Source organism: Tauraco erythrolophus, chromosome 3, assembly GCF_009769465.1.
Source record: "Tauraco erythrolophus isolate bTauEry1 chromosome 3, bTauEry1.pri, whole genome shotgun sequence".
In the NCBI taxonomy this organism is placed as follows: Eukaryota; Metazoa; Chordata; class Aves; order Musophagiformes; family Musophagidae; genus Tauraco; species Tauraco erythrolophus.
In genome coordinates this window covers 26,747,584-26,772,814 of record NC_141467.1, presented here as the reverse complement: position 1 = coordinate 26,772,814, position 25,231 = coordinate 26,747,584, and the positions used below count along the sequence as shown (strand labels likewise).

Sequence of the window (25,231 nt, the reverse complement as noted above, 5' to 3'; positions counted from 1 at the left end):
AAAATAAGTTCTTTACTTTAGAGTTACAAAGGCCACATGAGACATCGCGCTCTCCCTGAAATCAGGGAGGTTTCCTTCCTTTCCCCATCAAGTCTATTCTTCCTTCCTCGATGCGCACCACAATGTTCAAACCCGCATTGATGAACAATCACATTCACATGAGGCTACTCGGTTATTTTTCAGGCACTGTCATGTCATATAGTTCTCTTCCTTGCCAATACGCCCTAAAATGGAAAGGATTAGACACAGTGGCAATTATTGCTAAGCACAATCTGCTATGAACAAGCACACACCACAACCCCAAAGACAAGCAGCTCTGGAAGTTCACAGGCAGCAGGTAACACTAAATCCTCAAGAGCCCCATTGCTGCCACGGAGATTAGGGCTGGCTCAGTGAGCTGCAGCAACTGGCAGCGTCTTTTCCTGTACCCCCATGGCCTGGCATTCTCAGGCAGTCAGGAATTTAGTTTATTCAGAAGCTTTCTATGAGCACAGCCTACAAACACGCTACGCCAACACAGACACACAGATCTACTTGGCCATTCACTGGACATTCTTGCATGAACGGATCTATCTTGCTGTTTGAGACCCCTATCTATACACATTACTTCCACAAGGAAAACTTTGGCATCAGAAGCTACTTGTTATTTTAACAAAACACATACATTCCAAAAATCAAAATAACTAAATACTCCAGTTTAACTTGCAGCAAGATCTGCCTATTACGTACAGTTCTTCATTGTCTGGAATATTCAAAGGTGATTGAAGGGACCTATGCCAAAGAGCCAGGGCTTTGGTGATGAAGTTCTATATCTCTGACTCCACACAAGGCGCACTCACACACGTGGACACCATCTCCTACATAATCAGCTGATGTCAAAAAAAACCAGCAAAATGCAACAGAATCGTAACAGTATCTGTGTATCTAAATTCTGTTACCACCCCCTGGCTGAAAAAGATTTTAACAGCTATTCAATTGGAACTCCGCTAGTGAGCTAACCCCCAAATTTAAAAAGGAACTCAGAATTTTCATTATAAAGCAGACAAGTAAGCAGGGAGGGCAAACAAAAGATAACAGATCAAATCATCTTGTCATTGATGTGGAGGTAAATCAGCAGTCACTCCATCAAAACAAGAGGGGTTACAAGAATGAATGAAATAACTCAACTATAAAAGCTCAGTACTTTGCTCATTTCATGCAGATCCCACCTGTGCCACAACCACCCACAGAAAATCTACTACACGGCAAGAAGAGATCTGACCATAAAATTACTTTAACACTGACCTCTAGTGACAATAGGTGGGATTTTACCCTTTTATGGAGCTGTACAGTTGGGAACGCACCTTTGGGCCACTCCAATTACAGAGCTCGCCCTTGCATAGAATCATAGAATCATAGAATCGTTAGGGCTGGAAGGGACCTTCAAAGGTCATCTAGTCCAACCCCCTGCAAGGAACAGGGATATCTCCAACTAGATCAGGTTGCTCAGGGCCTCATCCAACCGGGCCTTGAACGTCTCCAGGGATGGAGCATCCACCACCTCTCTGGGCAACCTGTTCCAGTGTTCTACAACTCTCATGGTAAAAAATTTTTTCCTAATATCCAACCTGAATCTACCTCCCTCTATTTTAAAACCATTACCCCTTGTCCTATCACAACAGCCCCTCCTGAACAGCCTCTCCCCATCTTTCTTGTAGGCCCCCTTGAGGTACTGGAAGACCGCTATAAGGTCACCCCGGGGCCTCCTCTTCTCCAGGCTGAACAGCCCCAACTCTTTCAGCCTGTCCTCATAGGAAAGGTGCTCCAGCCCTCTTATCATCTTCGTGGCCCTCCTCTGGACCCTCTCCAACTGGTCCATGTCCTTCTTATGTTGGGGACTCCAGAACTGGACGCAATACTCCAAGTGAGGTCTCACGAGGGCAGAGTAGAGGGGGAGAATCACCTCCCTCGACCTGCTGGCCACGCTCCTCTTGATGCAGCCCAGGACGCGGTTGGCCTTCTGGGCCGCAAGAGCACATTGCCGGCTCATATTGAGCTTCTCGTCCACCAGTACTCCCAAGTCCTTCTCCTCAGGGCTGCTCTCGATCCAATCACCACCCAGTCTGTATTTATGCCTGGGATTGCCACGACCCAGATGTAGGACCTTGCATTTGGCCTGGTTGAACTTCATGAGGTTGACATGGGCCCACCTCTCCAGCCTGTCAAGGTCCCTCTGGATGGCATCCCTCCCTTCCAGCGTGTCGACGGCACCACACAGCTTGGTGTCATCGGCGAACTTGCTGAGGGTGCACTCCATGCCACTGTCCACGTCACCGACAAAGATGTTGAAGAGGGCCGGGCCCAACACGGACCCCTGAGGGACGCCACTCGTGACCGGTCTCCACATGGACATCGAGCCGTTGACCACTACTCTCTGAGTACGGCCATTGAGCCAATTCTTTATCCACCGAGTGGTCCATCCATCAAACCCATGCCTCTCTAGTTTAGAGAGAAGAATGTCGTGCATCTCCAATCCATTGCTATCCCCACTGCAAGAAGCACGCAGCCAAGGAGGGACCTCCAATTCATGTGTGTCAGTTACAGTCACAGTTGAATTATGGGTGAAGCACTGAAGGTCTGTAGAAATTTTATGATAAAATCCAAACCTCTGTTTTCATTTATTAAAAAGAGGCAAAAGCAACAAAAAGGAAATACAAACACTAGATTTTGTGCCTCATAACTCTAAAAAATGTATTACAGCATAAGCTAGGCACAGTCAATGACATGACAACTGCTCACATCTCCAGGCAGTCAACCAAAACAGCATCTTTCATCTCAGAGATAGCTAATGCTAAGGCAACCTTTTCTCCTCTAACACCCTGTTGCAGAAATAGCCTTGCAGCTCTCAGTACAGCCCTCCTGCAGCTTTCTCTGCACAACGAGGGTGCGATGGCCTGTGCACTCACAGGAGAAGGTATCTGATTTCAATATAGTCCAGATGGAAGGATGAGCACGTTACAGCAAGTTGCCAACCACCTTGTCTCAAGAAAGTGGTGAGGAAGCTATAGCTGCCACTCCAGCACACAGCCCACCTCACTGTCTTTGCATAGACAATCATAGAACAGTTTGGACTGGAAGGGACCTTTAAAGGTCATCAAGTCCAACCCCCTGCAATGCGCAGGGACATCTTCAACTAGACCAGGTTACTCAGAGCCCCAACCAACCTGACCTTGAACACTTCCAGGGATGGGGCATCAACAATCTCTCTGGGTGTCGTGGGTTATGTTGAACCGCCCCACACACAGCCGGTCACTCCCCCTCCCCCACCCCCAGGAATGAGGGAGAGAATTAAAGGATAAACGTGAAACCCGTGGGTTGAGATAAGAGTGATTTAATACAGATGATTTAATACAATGTAGGTGCTCACCACCCCTCGTATGCGAAGCCCGTCTCGTCCCGAAAACTGCAAATCCCGGACGAACGCGAGGCCCCGAAATAGAGAGGGGCAGAGAGGGAGAGAAAGAGAGAGAGAGAGAAAGAAAAAAAAAAACAGCAGAGCAACAGCGCAGCAAGCGCAAAAGAGCAGAAGTGCAAAAAGAGCCAAAGCGCAAAAGCCCTTCTTCCCGGCTGACCCTCGCTTTTATACTGGGCATGACGCTGCATGATATGGAATACTAATTGGCCAGTTTGGCCCTCAGTCTTAAGTTCCACACAAATGACAAGGGGAATCGTGTCCCCCTTGTCCCAGCTATGCTCCCCCCTTATCCTGCCGTGTTTCTGTACTCCGCACACTGAAAAGTCCTTGGAGTTTCACTTCCAACCACAAACATCAGCTTGCTATCAACATTCTTCTCAGAGTGAGCCTCTGAGTGAAAGCAAAACAGGGAGCTCTTCTGGCTGTTAAAAAAAACAGGGACACTAAAAAACTGTGCTAAAACTGGGACACTGGGCAACCTGTTCCATTGTTTCAACACCCTCATTGCAAAAAATTTCTTCCTTATATCTAGTCTAAGCCTACCCTCTTTCAGTTTAAAACCATTATCTCTTTCCTATCACTACAGGTCCTGCTAAAAAGTTTGTCTCCACTGTCTGGGAGGTGAAATAAGAGGGTGATAGACATGGCCCACTGCAGGGAAGCATTTCAAGAGGGATTATCAAAAGTGGCATGGTGTCTGATGACCTCCCTAGCATATGCATATATACATCTGTGTATAAACCCACACAGATATAAAGAACATGCTTAGTCAGGAGGCTAGAAATCTGCCAGTGGAACCTCAAAGGGTGAGAACCATCTTTGGAGTTGACCCTAGCTTAGGGTAAGTATGAGTGGTTTTTATGTCATCTATAAAGTTCCCTTTTGCATTGTCCAGCTGTTGTAATCTGTGTATTTTGTTTACACCAACATGACAAGGGAGACTTTCACTTTCTGTCAACTATCCATCCTGACTACTTGTCTCTGGCAGCAGTCCTCAAAACCAGAGTCCAGAAAACTCCTGCCCTCCCCAAAACTGTGAAGATTTCCAGACTGCTCCCCCACATAGCTGATACCACCAGGATTTTTGTGAAGCAAGCTCTGGCGCAGAGCCGTAGCCAGGTGACTGCACGGACAGCAGTACGGCCAGGGAGAGAGCAGCGGGCCTTGAGGGAGCGTGCACCACAGCAGACCTCACCGCCAAAGCCACATCAGTCACACCTAGGCACAAATACCAACCCATGTGTTTGGCTTGACTCTCCAGTCAAAATGACCAGAAAGAATCAGCTGTCAGAACAAACTTAACTGAGACGACTGGAGATTAAATACTCGACGGAGTGAAATTAAGGAGTCCTCTCGTACTGACAAATGCATCCTCTGCTCTCAACGATAACTGTGCAATGGATAAAACTTCTCTGCTGAATGAGCTGCCAGCAAAAAAATCAAGGACGTGGTTATTTTTCAACAACAACGATGCAGTCGATGACCGCCTGCTTGCCAGCAAGCCAGGCAGCCTTTGGCAACACACCTGGACCTTGCTTCCCCCCACTCTTGGACCTGATGATTCTTCCATGTTTTAGCAGCTCACCTAATCACAGCAACGCAGAGCAGCCACGGGAGAAGGAAAACATACCTTATTGAAACACACTAAAATCAAAACCCAATGTGCAGATTTAATGTTTAGGCTACAGACTAGGTAATGAGTCTTCCTCACATATTCCAGCAGTATGTATGAGTGCTTAGGGATGTACACGTATAATTAGATTTAAATATCTACAGAGAAAGAGAGACAGAGCTATACACTAAATAATGGATGCAGAATTGCCTCTAAGTTGTCATAATCGTTACCTGGCTTGGATCTCAGCATCAGTATGAACTGGTCTTAAAAACAATCATTCGCTCATGTTAGTGGCTGCCAAACCTCCATCTAATCCACTTATTAGCAATATATCAGGTTACCAAGCTGCCTCGGCAGAAAAATAATTAGTTTTTCATTGTGGGGTGGCACATTTTATATCGCTTTGACATAACAAATAACTCCATAAACGGCTATAATTTATTTGCTTCTTTTTTTTTTTCTTAATTAGCCCTTCAGTAGATTGCATTAAACACACGCAAACTGTAACTACAGAGAGTCCTTTGACCAATCGCAGAAGTCTTAGTATGAATAGCTATTATACAAGCAACATATAGGTGACCTACGTTTAGGTCATTTAAATAAAGCTTGATGGAATTGCTGAAAGCAGATCATGCCAAAAGACACCCTCATTAGGTCTGGTCTCGTCTCCATCATCTGCGTGTACTGAGCAACGTGCCGTTGTGTCCCAGCACACGATGATAGTGCAACAGTTGCGTGGGAAAAGGACTGCTGCTATTTAAAAGATCTTTTAATTAGGTCCATCTTCTTGCCTTAACAAGAAGGTACATATACTTCCAGGATGGCTTTGGCTGGGCCAAAGTCTAGATAGCCTAACTATTTTTCTGCAAAGTGCTTTGAAAAGAGGCAGTTTGAAAAGGAAATTCTAAGATTTGGACAGCAGGAAACACTAACATTACATTTCTGCTCATGTGAAAATGAACTCCTATAAGTTGGTTTCTACGAGGCTCTACAGCATGTCACCCCAAGCAAGTTTCACTGCCGATAGGTTAAGGTATTTATTCCTTCTATCAAACATATGATCTTTATTTTAATCCTAGGAAACTGTATCAGCACCGTCTTCTGCAGCGTGTTCACAGGTTAATTACATGGTGCATTAAAGACCTTATTATGTACAACTTCTTTGATTTTCTTGCTTCTCCCTTGAACTTGTGTTGTGAGGGAAGATTTTCATCGGTACTATTCCTCTCCCCCGGTACCACACTTTATCACGTGATTTTTAATTCATGTGCTATCACTACTAGAGACCTCATCTGTTCTCACAGGGGAATATTCAGGTTTCTTGCTGCTCTTTGTACTTCTGCAACCTCTTCTTGCTGAGTGCTCAGCAAACATGGAAGATTACACAAATCAGGTGGGAGGAATCAGTCTTTATATAATAGCACGCTTCTAATAAAGGCGAGCCTTTCTTAATGAAGCCTGACAGATGTTTACATACAATGTTTCGCATCAATATTTAACTAAAACCGCCTGACAGAAATCTTAACAAGAGGTCATCAAAATAGCCAAGCAATTTCTTTCACTACCTGACATCCAGTTTTGCTGAATTTCATTTACCATTGTGCTACGCTGTCTCGTTATTCAGATTCATAAGATATCATTAACAGTCACTATTCCTTCCTTCTCTTCTATCTTTAACAGGACTCACTAGCTGCGTATCTCCCTCAAAATTGCCTAGCTTAACCAGTGATTTTGCTTTTGAGCTCAAAATGTTTGAGAGGACTCGAGATCGTATTATCTGAAAGGAACAGGAAATATTTTGGAGCATAAAAAGTCATATCTTTACTTTTTCTGGGAAAAGCAATTAACACCACATTCTTGTGGCACTACCTTTCAGAAAGGAGATAACACTGCAAGCAAGTCTTTCAAACACAAGAGGCCCCAAAGCAATTGCTTGGATATAGATCTTCTTTATTCAATGCTATTCACCAAACAGTATTTTGAGTCCTGTTACAATGCATTGTTCTTTTCTTCTTGCCACTGCTCCATCTGATCAATTCCATTGGAAAAGAAAAGAAAAAAAATATTAAATCATATGTTGGGTGAGCATGCAGTGAAGATACATTTATCTTTTCTGCAGGTGATAAACAGCGTGTGATTCGCTGCTTGCAAGTACTTCAAAGAAAGGTGGTCAGTAATCAGTGTGCAACAGCAATGTGTTGCAACGTGAGAAGAAATTATGCACAAGAAAACACTCATCATCCATAAGACTGTAAGGTAAGTTGGATTTCTGTGTGTAACTTTTTAAGAGGCCCCCCATTCAAGGGCTACTGGCACAGAAGCAAATAGAGCTGCAGGCTCAGCAAAAGAACGGGGCATTTGGAAGAAAGTGATGTTTTCCAGTAGGAAGTCACTACCCTAATGAAAATTTAACTAGCACTAGTGTAGGCAGAAAAAAAAAATAAATTAGAGGGTTTTCCCTAATGAAAACAGCAATCAAAGTTTTTGGTTGCCTATCAGCTTTGGAATGCTAATCATTATGGTAGCTGTGCTGGTGAAGGTAAGGAATTATTAAAAAACTGTTATTTTCTTCTTTTTTTTTTTTTTTTTAATCACTGTTGTACAGCTGAACACGCTCAACGAAGCAAAACTGCATGGATAATTACCCCCATGGAAGCAATCCAAAGGTTCACAAAGTAAATGCTGCTTCGAACTTAAAAATCAGGGTTTTAAATTCAGAAAGCACTTGAGTCTCCAGCTGATAAAGATGTTTGACCTGCTGGGTAAAGGTAATCGTCAGGGACTGGATTCAGGACTCTCACAGCAGACAGCATAGGGGAGTTCCCCAGTACAGTAGTTTGAAACAGTAAGACGCTATTTAGAGCAACAAGAAAAACAAGCACTGCAACTTTACGAATATTAATAAAAAATACCAGAGGCTTTTAGTGTCTCCCCTAAGAACCCACCACACCTCTTCCTTCAGAACCCTTTCCCAAACACAGGCAGAGGCGTACAAGTCAGCCCCTGGTAAAACTGATGTCAGGAAAGGAAACAGGTTTTCCTGTTCTTCATCAGATCTCTGCTTCATTTACAAACGCAGTTCAAACAGGACTGGAAGAAAACTTCTGAGATTGTTGTCATGCTCATGTAAGACCTAAGACATATCCCAAAGAATGAGGGGTTACAAGGAATTGGGGCAGACCTCGCATTAGCAATCCTGCACCGCATGGAAAGGCCATCATGGTTGCAAAGCACACACCATAGAAGGGCAAAGTGTTAAGAAATTAAGTTTAACAAAATCAGCCAATTCCCCACTTCCATCAATCAACTAGTCACCTGCATCAATTCACATCTTCCTTAATGCCTAAACCTTAACATCCTGTGAAAAATAAGCAGAGAAAATTATACCGCACTTAGAATCAAAAGGAGATTTTAAATATACCATTTATCATCAGAAATATTTACTACCAATATACTAACATACCATGCCACTTTAATGTAAGCCTCCACCTCCCCTCAAAGCCAAGCACTCTTGGATGCCTCATTTAACATAATGAAATAGCAATGAAAAAACCCAAAAGAATATAAAGCAAAACAAGCAAGGTATATATCTTTCTTCATTGCTCCTTTTAATCATACTACAAAATACTAATCAGCCATGTAGTCCTACTACTGTTTCACTGTAGCACCTAGCTAGTAAACAGTTTGTATTTACAAACAGGATTATCTGCAAAGAACACAACTGATTAGCTCACATAGTGACAGTGGCTAAGCTAGCATCGTGTAATGCATTGACCTATGGTAACTCAATCCAGACAAGACAAGGTTTCAGAATCTAATAGCCCATAATTTAACCAAATAGCATAGTGGTCTACTGATAGGGAATATTATTCCAAGCATATAGCACACAGTGAGATGCACATAAGTATTTCAGACCTTGGAATCGCACATGCCCCCTAAATCTTTGCCACAATTTCAATTAGTGACACATACAACATTAAAGTAGACATCCAACAGCAGAATGGAAGAGCAAAGTTAACCCTGGGAATACTTTCTCTAATGAACAGCATAAAGAACAAGACTGGATGCAGGAAAGACTTCACCTCCTTCAGTTTTAGTTTTCTGAACTTTACTTTGAACAGCAAGAATGAACACTGGTGGCAGCTTGTGGAGGAGGAAGTGGGCACAATGTGAATTCCAGGATTTTTCTTTTTTTTTTTTTTTTAACATCTTGCCTATCTCCATATATGTGTGTAAATAAGACTGAAATACAAACTCAGAAAATTCTTACACAAAGAACTTAAAAACAAAACAAACAAATGAAACCCCAGAGCACCTGATGACTTTGTTTTGAGGAGCACAGTTAGCTGTTTCACTAGAAAACAAGGAAATCCCCAAATGCATCTCTATGCAAAAGAACAGTCGTCAGGGAAGACAAATCCAGCAATACCACACCGTTTACTCCAATAGCCTGGTGGATATTAGCGTGAAGGCACTTTCCTGTCTGACCCTGAACCAGCATACAGGACTATACAGGATGGCAGATATGTGAAACTGCCATGGCGAACAGTGCATGGTACAGCAGACCTACCTCTCTTTTTTTTTTTGGTAAATGCACAAAAGCCGTCAGAAAAGTTATTCTTCTCCTCCCATCCAAACATTTCAGTGTTTCTTTTTTCCCTATCAGCACAGAGAGCATTTTCACCTTTCTGCTCCTGCAGCTGGTGGAAAACATAGAATCATAGAATGGTTTGGGTTGGAAGGGACCTCAAAGATCATCTTGTTCCAATCCCCCTGCCATGGACAGAGACACGCTCCACTACACCAGGTTGCCCAAAGCCTCATCCAGCCTGGCCTTGAACACTTCCAGGGATGAGGCAGCCACAAGTTCTCTGGGCTACCTGGGCAACATCTTTTAAGAATCCAGGAATTGTGATACACTGAATTTCTGACTCCATGGGGAGTCGGCAGCATGTTTCCCACGCTCACCTGGGACTGCCACTGCTAAACAATGGTTCAAGGCACATCATCATCAACTCTTCCTTCAACCCACAGTAAAGTGACACCCTCTGCAAGCAGTTGCCATGAAAGTGACTGATAGAGTAGAATTTAGCTGTAGTATACGAGTTAAGCCTGCAGTATCAGGTAAGAGGAGAAAAACTGCCTGCCGAATAAATGCTTCTCAGGCTCACTGGAGCAGCCTGTAATGAGAAAATATTGCAAAGTGAGTTCTGGAAAGCTTATAGGATACGCTGCTTTTATATTTTAATAGGCTCTTCTATATCTTCCTACTTAAGTATAAAGTACTACTTTAAATACCAAACACTAGTATAACTTCTGATTTTCCTCATGTGTTTCAGCAAAATGACAGGATGCTATATGCTCAGGGACACTTACTGTTGACTTCTGACAGCAGAACTTCCAACTGAAAACATTTCGGCTTCTTGGTGAAAAAAAAAAAATATATATATACACACACAACATGTATATGCAATAAATACGTATAAATAGATTTGTCCCAGTAACTGATTTAGGCTCAGTATAACTGGATGCTTCTTCCATGTCTTCAGACAGATCCTTCTCACCCTCTGAGAGCTTTCTATCATCAGGAAAAAAAAAACATATACCCCAGAAGTCAACATAACTTGTACACTAAATAAATACCCTTAGAGGAAATAACACCACTCGCCACTACTTAGCCAGCTCAACATGAAAATACCAAGTCAACACTGGATCCCATATGCATGTGCACACATGCACATGTATGAGTTGGAAACAACAAGGCCTATGTCGTTCTGGCACAAGATTTGCTTAGCCCGGTTTGCAGTGGTAACCCATGCCCGCACTTAAACAAGTTCTGATCTAAGTGGAAAAAACGGCACAGGAAGAAAATTCTGTGATTTCTGCACAGGAAGCACATGTAGCTTGTGCAGCCACCAACTTTCCCAGAGCAGAGAAAATGAGAGAGGAGAGCAGAAAGATGAAATGGGGTTAAAGGAATTCTTTGGATAAAATGACACAGGCTGACCTCCCTCTCAACTTCATCAACAGCAGGAACCAACAACAAAAACTACTGCAACTAGTTTATTGACTTCACCTATCAGATTTGGAAGCCACTTTAAATGCCCAATGCAGCCTGAAAGAAGCAAGTCTGGTATTTTTTTTTGTTTTCAACAAACAGCTGCCAAAATATCTGCTACAGTTTTTCAACCTACCTGCATATTCACGAGGCAATTTTAATCACATACAGCTGTTCATGCAACTTTAATGGCGTTTTCCCCCCTGAAACATTAATTCCCCCTGAAACATTAATATTTCCTGGTTAACAGTCTCATATTATAAATCATTTTGTGAAACAGCATATTAAAGTGGGAAGTTTATGCAGAAGTTTTTGCTAAGCGATTCATGCACAGAAACATGGAACAAATACTGCCCTGCATACACAGGCACTCAAATGCATGAACTAAGCACATCAGAAGGGAGCAAATCACATCAGCACATACAGTATGGGAGGAACTGGGATAAGTATGAAATGATTTCTTGTTCATTAGGTTATTGTTTTTTAATGTAAATTCCGTTTTTAATAAATTAAATACTGTTTCAATCTTATAAATGATACTTCACAATCATTTTATGATTCCTATATTTTACATCTAGAAGAGACCACAATGACCATCTGATTTGATCCCTTCCTTAATGTAGACCGAAGAACCACTCTCAGGTTTTAAAACTTCTGGGTCTTCTTTGCTATACATAAATTAGCTGCTCAAGCAAGACTGAAAAAGGCATTTAAAATGAAAATAGAATGAGGAAGAGAGAATAATCAAAGGCACTGTTTATGTAAATTTCACAGCAACTAAATTCCTGATGTTTGCAATAGTCTTGTCTTGTCCTCTACCTGGACAGCATTATGATACTTTCTTCATTGCTGAAGTGGAGGCATATAGGGTCAAGAGCATATCATATTTTATTTAAACACACTGCAAAAGGACATTAAATTTCACAGGTCAGATTCTCCATGGTGCTTGAGCAAAGCTGGGGCTGCAGGGAAGAGCAAACAGCCAGCTCACGTGAAAGCTGCCAAGGTGCAGCTTCCCTTTATCCACCCAGAATAAACATCCTCATCCTTGTTATGGCCAGACAGGTCCCCTAGCCCAACACACCCTCTCTCCATCTCGATTCTAGAGAGATGACAGCTCACAGGGGCTACAGTACTGCCTTGACCAGCACCATTTTTTTGTAGATTCGAGTCCCGTGATGAGACAAAGTCCTGCTGTACAAACAGTCGCAAAGGGGGATGGCAGCTCTGCCAGCCTTTATCAGGTTTTTGCCCTCCTCGAGAGCTCCTTCACACAGATGGAGGTCCCCACTTGCCACTCAGAGGCTCACTCAAGTCACCTCACGCCTAAACATTGTAATTGTACATAAGGGTACTACAGCAAGTTTCAGTGAGCCAAACTCACTGTAGGGGTATACAAAACCATGACCACTTATGCTCTCTGGCCACATCGCATTAGACCTGCACCTTACTAGCAGCAACCATATCGACTACGTGACACCAATGTTTCAACCATAGCTATGAACCCAAACATGAAATGAAGTCCTGACTCACCTCACTTAAGGCACCCGAGATGACTGCATCCAGGGTAGAGCCTCCCTATTGCAAGGCCAGTGAGAACAGACAAAGCATCTCCCGAGGACGTTACAGCCCTGAGAACACACATGACCCACCCCGGGCACCAGCGCTTGTATTTTCAACTGCTCCTTCGGCGACAGGAGCAGCTCCGCTCTCTCTGCTGCAGGCAGAGAAAAAATACTGACACATAGATAGATAAATGCTAGGAAGGCATTTCGCCTTATCTGGGGCAATCTTTCAGCCATATAATGAAATAAAAATCTCTTGGGGATCTTAAAACAAAATGGTTTTTGTTCTAGCAACCACACCTCCCCCTCCATGCTCCACGTGGGCTGCGGGTTTAATCTCATCCTCCTGCAAAAACATCGGCAGGAGCACGGCCACCCCGGACTCCACCGACTGCTCCGCGGCTGCATGCTCCCGGCAAAGCGGCGTTCAGCTCTGTACGCCTATTAGGGCTCTAATACTGGAAACAGAAGTGGAACAGACAACCAAGGTAATTTAATCTAGCAAGATAATTCACTTTTTAGTATTACCCCCCACCCCCTCCCACTGCCCCGAATGAATCAGTGACAAGTGCCCAGCCTTTTCCTAATGGAAAGGGAATCGTACGCCTATTATCTTTACCCTTCACTCCATACAAACTGCAGAAATGTCTGTACTTGATTCTGAGCTTATGAATATCGCTCTCAACAGGGACGGCCTCCCCAGAAGTAGCTACGTCGTTAGTGCTGTAAAGCAGGATGAAGGTCTCGGTTTGGAACCTGTTACTTAAGGCAACTCTCTGAAGTCGGATTTAACTTTCTGAACATTTTCTCTTGTTGCTGCTGCTGTTGGTTACCAAAAGCATAAGGCTCAATGGGTCAACCCACACAAGAAGAAAGCCTCTCCTCCATTCCCCTCTGCCCTCACCCTGCTTCCTTGCAAGGCATGTATATAAGATAACACAAAACAGCTCACTTAGCTGCAGTAACTCAAGACATAGGAAAGTAGAAAAATTCCACTCACTCCAAGATTTCCTCAGTGAGGTGTCACCTTTTATCCATTCTATGGACTACTTTTCAGAGCAGATACTTAAAGCACTCCCTCTCCCTGCCCACACAGAAGAAAACATTATCTTCAGCTATGGAAGTATCTAGGCTCTGCCTTGAAAGTCGGGATGTGATATAGAAGATTATTAAACCCTACACGTAAGACTGTTCTTTGCTCCACGAGTTTTCCATTCAGTACTTCTTACATTGAAAGTGAGTCTGTACCTATACACGCACGCAGTTGTGTAAGCCTGATGGGCGGTTACCTACCCGTCCCTCACCCAAGGGGTTGCCACCACTTTTGTGGAATCAGGTTGGGGAAGTCAACTGCATCCCCTCCTTCCCACAAGGGATGACGCACAGTGTCTCACACCTGCCAAGAGACTGAGCTCATACATTCCTAGTAATGGCAGCCTTTCACTAGATCTCCTCCATAATACTTCATCGGGCATTTGTACGTGGTTTTACCAGTGACATGTAGTCACTCAGCTCTCGCTCTGTTGGTTCACTGCTAGTGACCCGCAGGCCAGGCACGTTGGGAAAGTGTTGTATGTTACCATATGCCAGGAAAAAGTGGGAAATCAGAGCTGGATTGCGCGCATTTCAAACACAAACGTTAGTAAACATAGAGAACCCAAACTTGACCTCCCACCCCTTCTTGCCCTACCAACAGCGGAATGTAAAGCATGGCAGCAGCCACCTCGCTTGTAGATTTTCTACAGTTCCACCTTTCCCACTGCTCAGGTTATGCGGCAGAGCTCCCTGTACATCACCCAAGCTCTTTTGGGTCACTAACATGATGTCAACGATCAACCCTGAAGCACAATGTGATGATTGTTTCGCTGACTCACATTCACAGCGCGTTTGCTCCGGTGGGCTCAAAAATGAGGGGATGAGGCAGGCTAAGTTTTCCTGCTCAGTAGGTTTTTGCTCCACTCTAATTAAAAACATGCAGCAATTTATTGAGGTCCCTTGCAAACTGCACATGTCCCATGCTTTAAAACGAGCTCTGAAAGCAAACGGCCTGGTATATTTTTTTTTTTTTAAAACACACTCCATAGGTGGAGAGGATTGCTCAGAAATTTCTTTGTGATACTATACCAAAGCTGCTGAACCAGAAAAGCTGAGCTGCTTCTGAACTATCTTGAGTTGGTTGTTATTGTTAATGTTTTTTTCCCTCGTCTAAAAGCTAACAAGGAAAGCCACTCTCGGTTCTCTGACATGTAGGGAAGTGACAGCACAGCTCACTGCAAACAGGCAGCTCTGGTCACCTTGGTCTGAAACTGGGTCAGGAATGCCAGCCTGTGGTTATACCCAAGGAACACACAAGTAATACCGTGGATTCAGATGCCAAGGACAAGACCACCCTTTACTGGGTGGCAGGCAGGACTCAGGTAATTCAGCTTTAGCACTCGGAGAGAAGGCAGCCTCCCCACAACTAAGGCATGTTCTATGTACCACTTTTTCAAAAAGGCTCCATTCCTGGCAAACATCGTTAGGGATCTACGCGGACAGCCGAGCGACCCCCGTCCTGCCCTACCACCTTCATCCAAAGGCAAGCCACCACCGGGAGACACCTGCCACCACGCGTTATGTCGGCGTCAGGGAGAGACCACGCGCCGACGGAAAGTCAACCCAGCTCCAAACGGCATTAACGCCGCTGGAGAAATTCAGTGGGAAACACTACACAGACATAACGCCTTATGCTTGTAACTCCATCCCTCGCGCTGAGCACAGACCTTTTGCCTGCCAAGAGTCACTCTGACCTGGGGAATCGCCCCAGAGCGTGGGTGCTCCCCGTCAGCACATCAGGAAGGCTCTTGCCATCGAAAAAGTGCTAAAGGATCCTCCAGAATGGCTAGCTGTCACACCACCAGCTCCCAAACTCAGCCTTCCTCAGGAACTGTTCCTAAATGCCTCAAAAAAAGGACTGTTCTCATCTCCAAAAGCAGAGTGCCCTTAAGCTGTACAGCCAAGAACAAATTCCTTCAGGGTTGTAACAACCAATTAAGGGATGTGAAGCAATTACTTTTATACCCATACAAATGAAACTCCTCCAATGCAATTAACTATCCCTTATCATCTACTGTTGAATTTGCAGAAAGCATATGCCGTATGCTCTCTCCTCCCCTAGCTTTTCTGTAATTTTAATCAGTTTGTTTTCACTAATGTAACGGAACCTACCTATTCTGAAGAAATAATATACGGCTGCGAATTATCTGAGTATTTTTAAATGTCCTTTTTCATTTAAAATATAATTTCGTTTGAGATTTTGCAGCTTTCATTTCTATTAATAAATTATCATTTCTTCTTTATAAGTGATGAGCTAGTGTGTCATGTAATTTTTTCCTCTAAATAGACCAAGACTTTGATCTAATACAAGCCCTTGCTAGGAGTAGAGGCTTTCTGTCTAATTTAGTTACGAAAAATATTCAATTAAACTTGGGAGTTTAATTCATTTAGTTATGAAAATTAAATGAGCTCAATAAGGTACATTTGATTTGCCTCAGGAAAAAAAAAAATCATCTCTGAAAGGGGAACAAATAAGAAGAGAGAACAAAAGTATTTTTTTCTGCACACACTGAAAGGTGGATAACATAAAGACCCTGCCTTCCATTCTGTGTGCCTACATGAAACATATACACGATGTGTTCATGCAAAATTTACATCCAGAAGCCACAAGAATATCTGGTATTAACACTCTAATTGTCTCCTGGGTAATAAAAAAATCCCTCTAGGTCATGATTGAGTCCTTCCCAGTCAAGGGAAGATCTGACTCCTCACACCAGGAGGACACCACCCACACACAACTTTTCTCCGTCTCTGTTTAGGGAAAAAGGAAAATATTGGAATTGTGTTTCAAAACCAGAACAGAGCAACACAGACCCCTCCAACAGAAGCCCCCCTGCTAGTTCTGCAGCCGCCACTTACCGTTTTTGCAGATAGGACAGCACTGATCGGGCTCATACACCGGATCCACGCAGTCGGTCTGGGGACAAGCCGAGACAGTGCACACCACTTCGCCGTTGGCTTCGCAGCGACACTTCTCACACGGAGAAACCTGGAACACAAATCCAGCCACCTTTTCACTCTTTCACTTCATGCCCTCCTGAAGCGCGCAATGCCCGCCTTCCCATCTGCGCTGTTCCACATTTCTAATGAACTTCCAGCAAATTACGTTCATAACTCAGATGAAATCCGGTTTAATTCTATTAGAGGTTCAAAAAGTAAAGTCGCAAAAAATACTGTATTTAAAGAAGAAAAATATGGCTAAATGAAATATGAAACTTCTTTTGATGGAAATCCTTATTGCAATTTTTCCAGGTTTGAAAGCGTTTTGGTAGCAGGAAGTTGCATTTTATTGAAAATTACCATTTGCAAAAAGAAGTCAGGAAAAAAGCATCCTTTGAATTCAGGTTATTTCCCATAGGTTAGTTGTATTTGTTCTTGTAATACTTGTAACTTTCTGAAAACAAATAGCAATTTAAAGAAAGGTGTGAAGCAAAATACAGGTCATCCTTTTTACCTACCGAAATGTTACTGGTTTTGAAGAACTCTACAGATTAGGAGTGCCATGAGATGATTACTTGAATGACCTACTTCAACGAAATTAATTCCAAACAAAACAGCATCAAGGCCCTATTTAGGAAGAAACAGACTTTCAAATGTCCACATTTGCCACATGTACAATTCCAGCCGTCCTCTTCAGTATTCCTGGCCAGGCGCTGCACGTTGCTGTCCTCGTAGCACACAAGGAGCTGGAGTTGGAGGGAAGCAAGGGTGCCGAAGAGAAACAAAATGGTATACTGTAAATCTCACTGCTGCACTCCAAAAACACTCACACTGGCATTCATGCTCAGAGCGCAGGATAAAAATGTAGTTGAATTTTATAATATTATAAGTGATCCTTTAAACCAAAATCTGTGCATATTCTTGGTTTACTTAAGGATGAGGTCGTTTTTTTATGGATCCTTTTTCATTACAGATTCCAGTTGACACGAACAACCACCCTTTGCATTTCTCCAATAAAAGCAGAGTAACCTCAAATCTAAAAAAATAGTAATAATTCTCTGTGAAGACTCATCCAGATGTCTAACTTGCAGATCATCTGTTTCCCCTCTCTATTTCTTAGGCAGCCCATCACATTTTTTCATCAAATCCATTCTGTGCTTGCTTGCCTCTTTCACATCCTTCTCACTTCCCAAGTTCAAACGTGCTGACGCTTGCACAGCATCATCTCCAACTAAATGCTCATCCATGCATTGCCACTTCTCTTCCCACCTGCCAGGGCTGTTACTTGCTTACACACTCACATATCTTTCACGCCATCCCCTCTGCTTAGAAAGCCTAAACAGGGTCTCTTGCTGCGCTGCTTTCTGCTTTTATTACTATTATTTATTTCAGGCATCCTTTGCTAGTTACTCACTTCCAGTTTTCTCTTTCCTTTACACTCTGCCAAGGATAACACCACACCATACATTTATAAAACGCTACAATGAGGCTGGCAGCCCAGTACTGCTGATTTTTATTGCAGGCTTTGGGACAAGAACTTTGTCCTGTTATTGTTTTTAAACTGCCATGTTCACTTGCAGAGCTGGAGCGGCAGCGGATGTGGAGGTTTCTGATCCAGTGTTTGGAGTCGAGGGGCTCAAGTGTTCCAGGTAATCACCTGAATTGCACACGAAATTTTGAGTGTCAGCAAACCTGAGTTCCAACTATCTGCAAGTCAGTGGTAAGAATCCTTCCTTCTGGAGTTATATCCAGAAACAATACTTACTAAATTATGAAAACATGCCTTTTAAGGAGGACTGTTGTTTGGGGGGGGGTGGGGGGGTGGTGGTGTTAATTGCTTTTAAGGAATCCTACTTGATCAAAACGACCAGAACTCAATTCCAAGGATCAGGCTCAACGAGGCAAACCTACAGTTTTCAATCGGTTTTAACATTTTTTGCCATGACTTGAAAAAGATGAAAATTTGCCAGTCATCACAGTTCAATGAGACCAGTAACTACAACAACAGATATTCCCTCTTTCAGGGCACTGCTTAGTAGCTGTGCCATTCAATATTAGAAATGAGGTAAAAACTAGAGTATCTGATGATAATCAGGAAACAAGACAGCACACAGATGTTACTCCTAAAATCTCTCATCTGTAAAATCTAAACATATTCTAATTAAGTAGGTTGTTTACTAGAATTCCAAATTTGACAGAAGCCTAAAATTCTTAGAGCAAGAAGCCATTTAATGAAGCCCTGAAAATACTACTGAATGACAAACAAAACTGATCTAATCTTTATCTAATAATGACGATTCAGAATAATGCATTTCCATCCTATACAGCACATACACTTGAAGACTACATCTTTAATGAACAGAGTACACTGTTACTGTGATACTACAGTCATGAATACCCTTCCTATGTAATGGATCACAGGATTTCAGGGGAATACATATAGCACACTTTCAATACGTACTGCCATCTGTGCAACCCACCAATATGAGTAATGGTAGCAGTTAAGGAAGGTTGCCATGTGCTTACTTCTATAAAGCTCTTTTCATGCATGTAAGTGAAGCACAGTGGCTGCTAAAACGGTATTAGTGTCAACCTTTATCTGTTCACCTTTGGACTAAACGGTAGTGCACTGCTTTCTATTTATCTTCAGGATGTGGAAGGAACTGTAGAAAAACCCTACTTCTTTCTGCATCTTAATGGCAGCTTAATACTTGGAGACATAATCATCACCAGAGACAATAAGGCAGTGTGTATATGTAACAACAACTAAATAAATCAGAACGAAAAGACACATTTGGTCCTTCGTTTCCTCCCTTCTATTCTTATGACGCAAGCACGTTCCTTGCAGCGCAGTTCCTGGTGGCAGCCAACGCAACGAGCATTCCACTTGCTCACCTGGGAAGCCACCAGCCCAGCAGCACTCACGCTTAGCACATCTGACATAACCAGGCTGGACTGGAAATAATACCACCTGTCAACCTCTCTCTGAAATACAATGATACTAGGTCTCTGAGGTCTACAGATGAAGCCATTAATTCTATAGCAGCAGTAGTTCTGCCTATGTAAAAACTGTGAGAAGACAATGAGCGGCACAGAAGCCTTACATACTCACCAAGCAGCTGTAAAACCCGTACAAAATAGAGCACAGATGGCAAAAAAATAACTTCTTCAGAACTGTTTAAAAGGAAGTTTATGAGCGGATGTATAAATGAAGTTGCAGGTGTTGTAAAAAAACAAACACTCCATTGTGTGAACAGGTAGATTTCCCACTAGTGGGGCATGAAGAAAACTGTAGCTTAGTAAGGGTAGTAGGTTTATCCAGCAACTTAGTGTAAGTTGTCATAATTAAGAAGTGACAAATCATTTGCACTCATTGAAGTCCTAGTCCAAAGTAATTTGAGCTTTCTCTTCCTCCTTTCCACATGCCAAACTTTAATTAAAAATCAAAAAAAAAAAAAAAAAATCTTAATTAAAAAAAATATAAATTCTACATTTGTTTCCTTGAGCTTTGAAAGCACCTAAGTGTAGAAAAAAAAATCAATCATAATCTCAAACTTATTTGCTATTGCATTGGAATTTTTATTAATACTTCTTTGCCACTTACACAACTCAGGAGAACATGAATGGGGTTAGGCTGACAAGAATAAACATACCAGCCTTGTTTTTACTTCTCTGTGCCTTCTAAATATCACAGATGTTCCAAAATCTGAGTTTCTTGACTTCCAGATTTCCAAGTAACTTATTCACAAACAAATAAATATTTTGGTAGCAGAGAAATTCTAAAAAAGACACATGAAGCAACAACTTTCAAAAGTATAGGTCTTTACCAAATATTATACTTCTGAGGATAATTCATGGTCCTTGTAAGTCTAAGGCTTTATAAGTCAGCTTGCATTTTTAAGTCTTCCTGTAAGACTGAAAAACATCTAGTGGAGCACGTGCTCAGCGATATCCAGCTCCAGTGCAGAATTTTATCCTCACTGCCTTTCACCAGCTAAGGCTTTTTGCTCCCAGTTCCACTCGTACGGGTGCTGTGACCTCTCTGCCATCCTGCGGCACGATACCCACAGGGGAATAGAGCGGTGCTGATGGAAACAGCTTTATGAGACCTCATCCTTCCCCTATGCCTGTGCTGTGTTTTGTGTCAGCATCCATGTCCTCTCTGAAAACAGAAAAACACGTGCATACACACGCACAAGCAAAGCCCACGGGAAAGACGGCGAATCAAGGAAGAAATGCATCAAACCTCTCGTTCCCTGGCATGCTCTGCTTTTGAGTTAGCACTGGCTCCGGTCAGGGCAATTTTTTGCCATGCCAAGCCATATAGGAATTTTATATAAGCAAACTGTCAAACTTGCATGCATATTTACACATCTATACGTGTTTGCGCAGATAACTTCACTTAAAAGTTAGGAAGTCACCTTTTTCTTCCTTGGGTGGTGTGTGGTTCTCTTCATCACAAGTAGTAGATGCAGACAAAGACAAAAATCAGATCTCTCTCCATTTCTCCTTCCCTGACCTTAGTCAATAGATAGCATATTATTAGTAACCTCTATAAGACCATCACCTTTAGACTTGTAAAACAACCTTTGAAACCATGTGCAATTACTTGCATTTGCAGTTGCTTCCACTGAGCAGCAGCAATCTGACTACTTCTGTACCTTACCTCGCCAGGCACCTCCACTGATTGCAGCGGCATGGCCAACCAGCTGCATTTACAGTTTTGTGCTCACAATATTGGAACCAACACTGAAGCTCAACTAAAAATCGAGGTCCTCACACGTCAAAATAAACAGGCTGCAGTTCCACTGCCTAACTGTGCCGGTAGCTTTCCTTGCGCATCCTGAGCAGGCATCTCTTCTCACTCGTGTTTCCAAAGCTGGCTAAGACAAAATGGTAAGGGAACCGATGTTTCATTACAGGAAGGTATCAACACAAGGGCTGAAGGCTGAATGGGTGTGAAAAGAAAGCTGAAAGCCAAGTCTTTTTAGAGCATTCCTGTAAAAGCCACTGTTCGGCACTCCCTTTTACCAAGGCTGCCTGTCATGTTCAAATGTAACAGGGAGCCCAAAGGTTTTTATTCTGTCTACACTACACACTTAACACCATAAGGCATTTTAGGCTTGCTTTACAGCCACTAATAAGACACCACTGTATAAAAAGACAAAGAAATGCAACTCGTCAGAAGAGCATGAATAAAGAATGGGAAGAAGCCTTTAAACTTTGACCTATGGAGAACGTGTGCTGAAGCATCACTGTTTTGGTCACTCCTCAAAATTAACTTTGCTGGAAAAGGAAGGATCTCGCAATCCTTCTCTGAAAAGGTCACATCAACTAGCTGCTGTTAAAATTACCTTCTCCCTCTTAAAGCAGAAAACTGCCACCCCAGAGCTGACTGCAATCCTTGGAGATGGAAAAAAGAGAGGATAATATGATGCTTTCTGCCACGCTTTGAAATCCACCAGTGCTCTACACATTACTGCCTGAAGAGAGCAAGGGGAAACACTGTGATTTATTCCAGCGAGAGTAACTATGCTCCTTTATTTATTTTTCAATCAGTTGAAGAACATGGAAAGACATTATGAATCAAAGTTAAACTTCCAAGAACACGCAAATACCCCAGAGAGCAGAGGGGGCAACTTATTTACAGCCTTCACAAATACATTTTCTTTTTCTCTGTCCTGAAAGGTGCTCAGACTTCCAGAATGCTGAACTGGATTTTGTTCTCTCCTCAACATGTTCAGCTCAAAAATCTCTGGTGTGTTCAGAAATGAGTTTTGGACCGGCCCTACATCTAACACTCGCTCGCAAATTCTTAAAGCCTGCTCGCAGATCTCATCCACAATAAAATACTAAAGGGAAAAAAGGCAAGGTAAAGCAACCACGAAACTGGCCCCAACTCCAAAACTTTCAGTGCACTGTAATAAGTTGCATTTTCAACAATAATGACCTTGCTCAATAATGCTGAAAAGGCCCTAGTCTAAGAGGATTTCCCTAAACTTAAAGCTTTTCAAGTCCTTTGTTTAGGTATCACTGTAATCCAGATTGCGAACCATGCTGTTATTAAAAAGAAGGCCCATAGTCATTCTCAGAAAGCAAACATTACGCAACCTTGGCAGCACAGTTTAAATGGTTAAAAAGGAAAAGAGAAATAACTGTTACGATAAAGGCATCATCACAGACTGACTACTAGGAACAGACGTCAGCCCGCAAAACCCTGCTCAATTGCTGCAAGGTAGAAATTTCACAGTTAACAGTTACATAAGGAAACAAATGTATTGCTGAAAATTTTCATCAAATCCACATCACCACTGAGTATCATCCTTTCAAGTAGCTTTTTTTTACTGTAAATACCAAAGGAATTAATAAAGATCAGCCCCCTCATTTAAAAACATTACAGTGCTATAGAGCAAGACAGGTCACATTTAAGGGGAGCATTTTACAGCACTGCAGCAGCAGTATTAACAGAGAAATTAAAAGGGGAGGGGGAGACCCAGAACGCCCCCCGAGAAAGGCCTCGAAGAACACGACGCCCCTTCCGATGATGGGAGGACCCACGAAACGACTTTTGGCTTCAGCCCTTACCATGAACTCCTCTAGGGTCTGGTAGGTTTTCCCTCGAAACTCGCAGTAGTTCTTCCTCTCCTTGCACTGCGGGCAGCACTGGGTGGTGTCCACGTGGAGGCAGCGAGGGTGGAGCCGGGGGCACTCGGGCTGGATGCACAGCGGGCCCTCCTCAGTGCACAGGCAGGGGCAGGCAGAGGGGCCCGGCGCAAACTTCTCCCCGATGGCGTAGACGAAGCCGCTCTCGTCCACGCAGCCTTTCCCACGGTAGTCCGGATAGGCATACTCCTCCGGAGGCTCGGGAGTGACGCTGGCGACAGCTTCTGGGAGAGACGAATCTTCAGCCACCGGAGGTTCCTCAGGAGCGGCGTCCCTCTGCTCTTGCGCTTGGATGCTCCCAGATTTAGTGCTCGTCCCCTGGCTGTTCCAAGCCTGCTTTTGCTTAGTCCAAGACTCCTTGTTTGAGTAGTTCCTGTTGCCTTTGCTCTTCCAGTCCCTGCTGCCCTCCTCCCTCCCACTCCTGCCGATTTCATTCATTTTCCCCGGGCCTGTCTGGCTGTCCCTCGTCGATGTGTGATCCCTTTTTTCCTGGCTCGCCTTTATCTCCTGTTTGTCTTGAGGCTTGGCCAGTTTTTGTACAGGTATGGTGGAGCTACAGAGGGCAACCATGAGGCAGCAGGTTACGAGGAGAGAACTAGAGAGAGCTCCAATTGCCATTGCAGTAGAGCTGGGCATCACCTACTGCATCCCACAGGGGACACTGCGTTCACATCCGAGGGAAGCACTTCGCAGATCCACAGTCCCTAGGAAAAGAAGGATTAGGAATACTTCAGCTTCTGCACTTCTCTCATCCCCCCCTCCAACTCCCCCCCCCCCCCCCCCCCCCCCCCCCGCCTCCACCGATGCAACATCTCAAACAATATGCAACCTGTCTCGGTAGTTTATGCAAAAGGCAAACAACAGCCTGGTGCTGCATCCCTCCTCCTCCTCCTCCCTCGCTCTGCCGAGTCTTATAAATAGCAGGGCTCTGGGCATGGACCGGGCGTCTCGGGCTTCCTGAGAGCACCACGCAGGACTCCAGGGAGTTAGGATTTGCAAAGGCAGGTGCATGCAAAAAAACGGCACATCTGGGGGTTGTTTTTCCTGCCAAATGACAACACGTGAAGGTGACGGACACGCGCTGAATTAAACGGAGCTCCCCAAAACACAGCACAGTCCGGAACAGAAATCAGCCAGTCGGGTCCTATTCGCTGACTGCACGCACGACGATCTTCATTAACCTCCGAGTCAGTCTGAAGTGTGCAGTTGTTTTGAGTTGGGTTTTTTTGGGGTTTTTTTGTTGTTGTTTTGTTGGGTTTTTTTTTAATAGCTACCAGCAAGCACATTTCTGTTAAAGACAACTAAACCCAAGCACATTAAAGCCAGCAGAGCCAAACTACCTCTCTCCCGAACCACCTAAACAAGCACACCCCACCTCTTCCTCTCCGTGTTTTAAAGGCAAAGCAGAGCCGCTCGGAGTTTCCGCAGCAGAGGCTCCTTTAACCCACGTCCCCCAGGAGTTCAGCAACACCTCTGGCTCCTCTCCCCAATCCGCTAAATGGGAAAAACCCAAACCACAACACGTACACTACTCCGGCCACGGCAGGCAAAGGCGCTCCGGCCTCCCGGCATGGCCCCACCTCCGAGGTACCGCTCCTCAAAGCCATTCCAAAAGCATCCTTCTCCGCCCGCCCGCCTGCCCCGGCCCGCACCGGCGGCGGCACCGCGGGGCAGCGCGCTCCGCCCGCCACGGAGCCAGGGCGCTGCGCCGCCTGCCCAAACTTTCCGGCGGGCCGGGCAGCGCCGGTGAGGCGGGGTGCGGGGAGAGCCAGCGCCAGACCCCCCTACCCCCCAACCCGGCAGCCTCCCCCCTGGCCCGGCCCGGCGCCTCCCTACCTGCG

The 25,231-nt window shown here is 44.0% G+C and overlaps 1 protein-coding gene across 1 annotated transcript in view; it reads right to left on the bottom strand.

The window, feature by feature from the left end:
• VWC2 (von Willebrand factor C domain containing 2) overlaps nucleotides 1-24,026 on the bottom strand; it is a 62,471-nt gene extending 38,445 nt beyond the window's left edge. The window contains exons 1-2 of the mRNA XM_009992378.2: nucleotides 23,313-24,026; nucleotides 16,647-16,776 (exon numbers count right to left, since the gene is read on the bottom strand). Of these exons, the coding sequence (XP_009990680.2) occupies nucleotides 16,647-16,776; nucleotides 23,313-24,026 (844 nt within the window). The remainder of the gene's footprint in view (nucleotides 1-16,646; nucleotides 16,777-23,312) is intronic.
• Nucleotides 24,027-25,231: the final 1,205 nt, after the last annotated feature.